The sequence below is a fragment of the Tupaia chinensis genome, unplaced genomic scaffold, assembly GCF_000334495.1.
Source record: "Tupaia chinensis unplaced genomic scaffold, TupChi_1.0 Scaffold000104_1, whole genome shotgun sequence".
Classification (NCBI taxonomy): Eukaryota; Metazoa; Chordata; class Mammalia; order Scandentia; family Tupaiidae; genus Tupaia; species Tupaia belangeri.
Genome location: NW_006159568.1, coordinates 2,123,050 through 2,131,741, shown reverse-complemented (window position 1 = coordinate 2,131,741; position 8,692 = coordinate 2,123,050). Strand labels below are relative to the sequence as shown.

The following is an 8,692-nucleotide window of genomic DNA, read 5'->3' as shown; positions in this document are numbered from 1 at the left end:
AGACAGAAAGAGACATAGAGACAGAAAGTGAGAAATCACCCCCCCCACGGGGGATGGTCACGCTGCAATCCCTTTTCCTACATTCTCCTCTCGGGATCTTGGGCACGCACGCTCACGCGCCCGGCGTGAGTTTTAAGCCACCGGGTCCAGGACGCGAACCGCAGTCGACTACGTGGGAGTCCAGTGACATAGCCATTATGCTAACTGCTGGTTCCCTCAACATCTGTATTTTGAAAAGCAGCACTTGCTTTTAGAGACGTATGCCTGACCATAATCCTATCTAAAAGGCATAAAAACTCAGAGGGAACAGGAAGAAAGAGCCTAATCTCCTTAGGTTGGCCCTCTACCTCGCTCCTCATCAGCAAGGTCAACAATCTTACTTGATACTTGACGGAATCAAAAGTCAGTAAGTAGAATGGGTAGTGTTTAGTAATTACAAAAATAGCCATTGTTAAACTTCTTACATGTGTCCTCTCTTCTGTTCTACAAGGAAAACTGTGATCTTTGTGTCAAATAAGAATTGACTCAGGACCAGCAGTTAGTGTAATGGCTATGTCGCTGAACTCCCATGTAGTCGACCGCGGTTCAAGTCCTGGACTCAGCGGCTTAAACTCACGCCAGGCACGTGTGCATGCATGCCCAAGATCCCGAGAGCAGAATAGAGGAGAAAGGATTGCGGCTGGCCATCCCCCCTGGGAGGTGATCTCTGGCTTTCTATCTCTCTGTGTCTCTCTGTCTTCCTGGCAAGTGCACGTGCCCTATAGCAAAAAGATCTCAAAATAAAGAATTGACTCAACATTCTTACCAGCCTTTTTTTTTTAAGAGGGAAAGTGAGAAATCACCATCCAGGGGTGATGGCCAGACTGCAGTTCCTTTTTTTTTCTATTCTTCTAGGATTTGGGGCATGCATGCACACATGCTTGGTGTGATTTCCAAGCTGCCAGATCTGAGACTAGAACCTCAGTTGGTCATGTGAGAGTCCAGTGTCTTACCCACCACGCTACCTGCTGGCCCAGGCTTTTTTTTGAAAGGCATGTTGCAGTTCTCCAGTGTAGCCTCTTGACTGAGACTCCAGATGTGTACTACCTTGCCTGGCTCTCTCTTTTTTTTTTAAGATAGGGTCTTACTATATTGCCCAGGCCAGCCTGGAGCTTGTGATCCTCCCATCTTAGCCAATTTCAAGTCACTGAGATTGTAGGTGTACTGCACTGTGCCTAGCCTTTAGGTTACACCAGGAATCGAACCTGGGCCTCCCCTGTGATCACAGCCTGTGGAGCACAGCATCCTGGCAGTATGCAGCCTCACAGCCAGGCCCCCTTACCTGCTATTTGTTCTCTGGAAGAGAACAGTTGGCTCCTCAAACCAGCTTCCCTGCTGACATGTCTTTTTTTTAAATATTCTGTTTAAATTTATTATTTACTTACTTTAATTTGACCAGAGAGGGACAGAGTAAGAGAGAGAGAGTGAGAGAAAGTGAGAAGGCAAGCCACCAGGTCCGAGACTCAAACTGTAGTCTGCCATGTGGGAGTCCAGCACCCTTAACCACCACACCACCTGCCAGCCCCTGACATGAGTCTTATCCCAAAACCTCAAACTTAGTAAGGCTGTCCCAGTGAATTAGAATTTTGTTGTTGAATTAGAATTTTGTGGGCATGGGGCCAGCAGATTGCATGGTAGTTAAAGGCCCTGGACTACCACATGGCTGACTATGGTTCGAGTCCCAGACCTGGCAGCTTGCTTTCTCACTTTCCTTCTCTACCTCTCTCTCTCCCCCCTCCTTCTCTGTCCCTTTCTGATCAAATTGAAAATAAATAAATGAAGTTAAATAAAATAATTCTTTAAGAAAAATAATTTTATTGGCATAATTTGCATGTCTTTAGAGTTTTTTTAAAGAATTATTTATTAATTTTATTTGTGGTTATTATTATTATTATTTTTTGGAGAGGTTTTTTTTTTTTTTTTTGCTGTAGGGGTGAGGCGGTTCCCCGGCAGAGAGAGAGACATAGAGACAGAAAGCGAGAAATCACCCCCCATGGGGGATGGTCACGCCACAATCCCTTCTCCTCCATTCTCCTCTCGGGATCTTGGGCACGCACGCACACGCGCCCGGCGTGAGTTTTAAGCCAATGCTTCTGGGATGCGAACCACGGTTGACTACGTGGGAGTCCAGCCACATAGCCATTATGCTAACTGCTGGTTCCCATTATTACTATTTTTTAAAATTTGACCAGAGACAGAGAGAGAGAAAGAGAAAGTAAGAAAGTAGGCCAACAGGTCTGGGGCTCAAACAGTGGTAGACCACGTGAGAGTCCAGTGCATTACTCACAGTGACACCTGTTAACCCCTCATGAAAGTTTCTAAATATGTTTCTGTGATATAATTATGTATTGAGATTTTGTTTATTTGTTTATATTTACTAACTGACATATTGTACTGATAATAAATAATAATAGTTTAAATGTACAAAAAAAGAGAACAGTGAAAAATAATTTTTTTTTTTTTTTGGAGAGGTTTTAGGGCATGTGCACTCACCCGAGAGACAGAAAGTGAGAAATCACCCCCCAGGGGGATGGCCACGCCGCAATCCCTTCTTCACTCTCTTCTAAGGATCCTGGGCATGCATGCACACGTGCCTGGAGTGAGTTTAAGTCACCAGATTTGGGATTCGAACCACGATCGACTACATGGAAGTCCAGCGGCATAGCCTTTATGCCAACTGCTGGTCCCCCTTCCTAAGTATTCTATGATCACATATGTATTTGTGTTTGTGGGTACTTTTATGTCTATGTGGGTATACTTTTTCACATATGTATGTGTTAACACAGATTTAGCACAGATAAAAGCTTAACTTAATTGCATCTTTCTTTTAAAGAATTATTTAACTTTTATTGGTTTAATTTATCAAAGAGAGACAGAGAGAGAGAGAGAGAGAGAGAAGGGGAGAGAGAGAAAGAAAGCTGCCAGATCCAGGACTTGAACTGCATTTGACCATGTGAGAGTTCAGCACCCTTAACCATGACGCCACCTGCTGGCTCCCTTAATTCCATCTTTAAAAATTTAGTGTCCACACTACCTTGTGATAATCTGAAAAATGATGACGGTGGGGGGGGGCTCTTGAAGAATAATGCCTGCTAATAAATGAGAAATTAATAATAGAATTAAGTCATCATTTTGGGGACCAGCAGTTAGCGTAATGGCTATGTCACTGGAGCTCCATGTAGCCTACTGCAGTTCGAGTCCTGGACCCGGTGGCTTAAACTCACGCCGGGTGCATGTGCATGCGTGTCCAAGATCCCAAGAGGAGAATAGAGGAAAAGGGATTGTGGCGTGGCCATGCCCCCTGGGGAGTGATTTCTTTTTCTCTGTCTGTCTTTCTGGTGAGTGCATGCACCCTATAGCAAAACCCTCTCAAAAAAAATGTAAAAACCCAGTTGATTGTATTATTATTCTAGCTTTTTAAAAAAGAATTATTTAACTTTTTTTTTTTTTTAATTTTTTAAATTTGACCAGTGAGGGACAGAATGAGAAAAAGAGAGAGGGAAAGTGAGAAAGCTAGCTGGATCTGGGGCTTGAATTGCGATCAGCTGTGTGGAAATCCAGCTCCCTTAACCACTATGCCACCTGCTGGCCCCTATTCTAGCTTTTTATAAGGTTTGAACTATTTCAGAATTAAAGGTTGGATGAGGGAAAGATAGCCCCGTCATAGAGTATGGAATCTCCACTGGAATGAGGAGCCAGATGGGGGCACAGTGGTGATGTTATGATCTGTGAGGCTGACCCACATAGGAAGGTTCTGAGTTTGCATCCGGAAACCTCCCTGAATACACCAGGCTCCTATGTCCTCATTATCCAGGGATGGCTGAAGCTGGGGATGGATCATGATGTGATGACCTCATTGAAGGTGTCTTTCTGTCTCTCGCTCCTGAAAGAAATAAACTTAATTAAAAAAAAATAACTCGGGAACAGCTTATGAAGGGATATCAGTTTCTGTACTCTGATCCTAAATGGCCTAATTGTTAGACTTTTTGAATTTTTATGACTCCTTTTTTTTTGGTTTTCAGAGCCCTTTCTTTTAAGTGAGCTATCTCTTCTAACATCTTTTTTTTTTTTTTTTTGGAGAGGTTTTCGCTATAGGGCGCCTGCGCTCGCCAGACAGACAGAGACATAGAGACAGAAAGCGAGAAATCACCCCCCAGGGGGGATGGTCACGCCGCAGTCCCTTCTCCTCCATTCTCCTCTCGGGATCTTGGGCACGCACGCACACGCGCCTGGCGTGAGATTTAAGCCACCGGGTCCGAGACACGAACCGCGGTCGACTACGTGGGAGTCCAGTGACATAGCCATTACGCTAACTGCTGGTTCCCTTCTAACATCTTTTTCATTTTTTTTTTTAGAAGTTTTTGGTATAGGGTGCACACAGTTGCCAGAAAGACAGAGAGACAGAAAGCGAGAAATCACCTCCCAGGGAGGATGGCCATGCCACAGTCCCTTCTCCATTCTCCTCTCAGAATCCTGGGCACGCACGCACGTGTGTCTGGCGTGAGTTTAAGCCACCGAGCCTGGGACTAGAACTGCAGTCGACTATATGGGAGACCATTGACATAGCCATTATGCCAACTGCTGTTCTGACATCTTAATACCACTTTGTTGCAGTAGTTAGTATACCTGTCTTAAATCCTGCCTCCCTTTTCTCTAATATGCTAGCAGTTGGCATGAGCTGAAAACTCTGGGCATCAGAATCAGGCCTGAGTTAGGGCCAGGAGTGTTCTCCTCTGGTTGATTAGATTGCTTGGGACCTTTTTTTTTTTTTTTTTTTTTTTTTAAGGTTGTTGCCATGGGACACATGAGTTCTCCAGAGAGAAAGACAGTAAGAGGGAAAGTGAGAAATCATAACTGAGGGAAGGTGGCCATGTCACAATTCCCTTTCCTCCATTCTTTTCCTGGGATCTTGGGCACATACACTTGCACACCTGGTGTGTTTCAAGCTGCAGGGTCTGGTACTTGAACCACACTTGGCCATGGGGTAGTCCAGTGCCTTAATCACCATGCCACCTGCTGGCCCCTGCTTGGGCCCTTTAATGTCGACTATGGCTGCAGATGTGCCCCTTTTGCTTATTTCCTCCTTGGTTGTGTTAGTAAGTGGGAGCCTTTTGATAACGATCCCTCTCCTCTAAAAGCAAAAACGAGCAACAGTGAAGTGTGGCCCATTTCTTTCTTGGAACAAGCATCCTTTATTATCAGCAGTTTCTTCTGTTCTACCATAGACTTCTTCTTAATGTGTTTATCTTTTATGATTACAGATGGAAATTGGAGTAGTGGTAAATAGGGATTCTTACAATTTGCTATGCATATTATAATCAGATTATATTCGTGTATCATTTTTGTAATAATAAAAATACTGTGATTTACAGAAGGTGACCTTTCAGAAGGCCCAGGAATACTCTGTCAAGACAGCCCGCTTACCAATCCAGGAATACATGGTCAGACACCCAAACGGGAAGAACTATCATTCGGAGATATTGGCCATCAATCAAGGTACTGCTGGTCCCAGGGCCCACACCCAGTGTGTGTTAGTTCTGGTGCTGCTGCACTGTGTTGTGTTTAGGTGGCCCTCAACTCAGTCTATTCTGTGATTGATGTGCTTGGACTTTACTGCTTGTACTTTGTGATGTGTATTCTGGCCTCTGGGAGGAGTCCTCATATTCTTCCTGGTCCTGTTACATTAAAGGTAGTTGAAGTTGTCCCCTTGGCCTAGAATGTTCTGCTTTCAACCTCTCATTGACCATTGAATTCCTATTTGTTCTTCAGATTCAGTTCATCCATAAGGGACCTTCTTGGTTGGCTTCTGTACCCCACCCATGTCAGGGCCCGTCCTGTGTTCCCTTTTTCCTGTGCTCCTCTCTGTGGAACACTGTCCATTCACAGTCTTGTCTCAGTGTAGGCTGAGGTCGCTGCACGTAACCAGGGCATTTCTTTGCCACTTTCCTCACAGGACCTAGTACTACGTGTGATGCAGAGTAGGTTGAATAAAATATTCCAGAACATCCATTTATTTCCTTATCGGTCATGTACTAGTTCTTTTTCCTTGTGTGGTCATTGTGTTTTCTTTTCCCTCCAACAGTGTTTGATATCCTGTCCGCTTACTTTGAGACTCACAACTGGCCTGAAGCGTTGAAGAGAGGAGTTTCTTTGGGAAAAGGCTACGTTCTTCGGAATTCAGTGGAATGATGAACAATCTGTTTGCAGATGCAGGCAGAAGTGCTGGAGATGCTTTGGCCAAAGAGCAGAGGGTGGTGGCACATATTTTCCTTTACTTGATGTCTTCTTGGATCGTCTTACATAAGCTAAAGTAATGACAGGGACCATATTTTATGTTCTTTTGTGTCGATTATAGTGCCTGGATCATAGGAGTGCCCAGATACGTATTAAATACAAGAAGCCTTTTATAGCAAGAAGTTAGCCTCCAAACCACATGACTTTGGATCTGTTAATTCACTTATGTGTGTTTTGTATTTCTGAAAGATCTTTAGAGTTAGGTTGTTATTGTTATATAAAGAGTTTCATTTTTCACTAAGCTAGCATTAAAATTATGACTTCCTCTAGCCTCTTTTGATGTTGTTGTTTTTTTTTTTTTCTATCAGTGATATCCCATTCATAAGTTCTGCAAGTTGTGCTTGTCCTGACTTAACCCTAATTTTGAGTTTCCAAAGCAATTTGTTCCCTTCTTTGGCCCTTATTCTGTTAATCCTTCTGTTCTGCATATGAGTATGGAGGCCTTCTCTCTTCCTGATAATAGGATTCTACTAGGACAATTTGTATGAGTATCTTTGTATCCTTCTGAGCCCTGAGCCTTGTACAAACTAAATTTTTCTTATATAATTAGCAGATCAAATTGTAAAGCAGAAAAGCAGTATTGATAAAAGTCTAACATGAGGCCAGCCGAGGGGGTATGATGGTTAAGGGGTTGGATCCCACATAGTCTACTGTGCAGTTTGAGTTCCAGACCTGAAAAATGTGCTGAGCCTATGTACATGTGTGCCAAAAATCCAGAGAAGAAAGGAGAAGGGACTACGGTGTTTTCCCGCCCAGGAGAGTGCTTTCTCACTTTCCTTGTCACTCTCCAGCGAGCACACACATAGCAAAATTTAAAAAAAATTCTAACACAGGGGACCAGCAGTTGGCCTAATGGCTGTGTTTGCTGGACTCCCATGTAGTCGACTGCGGTTTGAGTCCCAGACCCAGTGGCTTAAACTTACGCATGGTGCATGTGCACATGTATCCAGGATTCTGAGGAGAATAGAGAAGGGACTGTGGTGTGGCCATCCCTGGGGAGTGACTTCTCGCTTTCTATTTCTTGTGAGCATACATGCCCTATAGCAAAAACCTCTCAAAAAAAAAAAAGAAAAAAGAAAAATTCTAATACAATGGACCAGCAGATGGTGTAATGGTTACATTGTTGGACTCCCACAGTCAACCCCAGTTCAAGTTCTGGACCTGGCAACTTAAAACTCATGCCAGGCATCTCTCTCTGTGTGTGTGTGTGTGTGTGTCCAAAGTCCTGAGAGAATGGAGAAGGAATTGTTGCTTGGCCATACCCTTTGGGAGGTGATTTCTCCCCTTCTGTCTGTGTCTTTAGCAGGTGCACACGCCCTATAGCAAAAAAATCTCTTAAATGTGTTCATCTGCTGAGTGGTCTTGTAAGAAAATAGTAAAATTAATTAATCCATGTGAAACACGTGGGACAATACTTGGTACATGGTAAACATAATTGTCCGCTGTTACAGTCACTCACTAATGCAATTATGGGTGGCTTTTGTTTGCTTGTTTATACTTTTAATGTATTCTGCATTCTCTTTGGTAAACATCTTTTACTGATATTGTCAGAAAACAATTTTATTTTTAAAGAATTATTTAACTTTATTTTATTTTTAGTTTGATCAAAGAGGGATAGACATCCTTACTCACCATGCCACCTGCTGGCTCCTAGTGCTGACTTCATTTAGTGTAGAAGCAGCAGCACTCTAGCAAAATTAGGGGAGTTAATAACTAAAAACATAATACTAACATTTTAGTAAATTATACATTAAAAAAAAAATCAAGATTTTATAATGATTTTTCTCTCCCACAAGAATGAGTGAAAACCAGCAATGTTCTTATAAAAATATTTTATTAGGACTTTCAAAAGACAACACATACATTCACATCTTGTCTTAAGATTTAATAGGGAGAGGTTGACCTGAGTTTGCCCCAGGACACCCACAGTCTTTTGGCTCAGCTGGCCCATTAAAAGTCCACTTAAATCAAGTTTCTGCCAATCTGGAGAAGATTTGTTTTCTTTGATCTGTTGTCATGTGTTCACAAGCTTCTAAAATGTTTGCCAAAATTAAAGTCTGCTGTATGGTTTTTGCCTTTACCCAAATTCTTCCATTCATTCCAAATACTATCTCCAGCGGATAGAGTTTTCCCACTTCTTGTATGATTTCACAGTCTGGGGCTAATAGTCTGGTGGAGAAAAAAGAAAATAAAATTTAGGGTGTGCCTTGACTTTTTTTTTAGGAGGAACTCCTTTTCTGGGGAGTTCTCAGTTACTCAAAACTTCACCGACATATTTCAACGAGACACGTGATGACACCTGCTGCCCTTTTCCCCCCACCTTTACACAACGGAGCCGCACCCACCACAGAAATCAAAC

General features: G+C 42.9%; 1 protein-coding gene across 5 annotated transcripts in view; it reads left to right on the top strand.

Annotated features, from left to right (window-relative positions):
* Window positions 1–8,692, top strand: part of TRMT10B (tRNA methyltransferase 10B) — a 29,121-nt gene that overhangs the window by 13,041 nt on the left and 7,388 nt on the right. For 4 of the 5 annotated variants that reach the window (XM_006143732.2, XM_006143733.3, XM_006143731.3 and 1 more), the window contains 2 exons: window positions 5,412–5,535; window positions 6,122–6,602. In XM_006143732.2, coding sequence (XP_006143794.1) covers window positions 5,412–5,535; window positions 6,122–6,228 — 231 coding nt within the window. In that variant the 3' untranslated portion in view covers window positions 6,229–6,602. Of the gene's footprint in view, window positions 1–5,411; window positions 5,536–6,121; window positions 6,603–8,692 lie in introns of those variants that run through there. The other variant, XM_014586014.1, reaches the window with a different exon arrangement.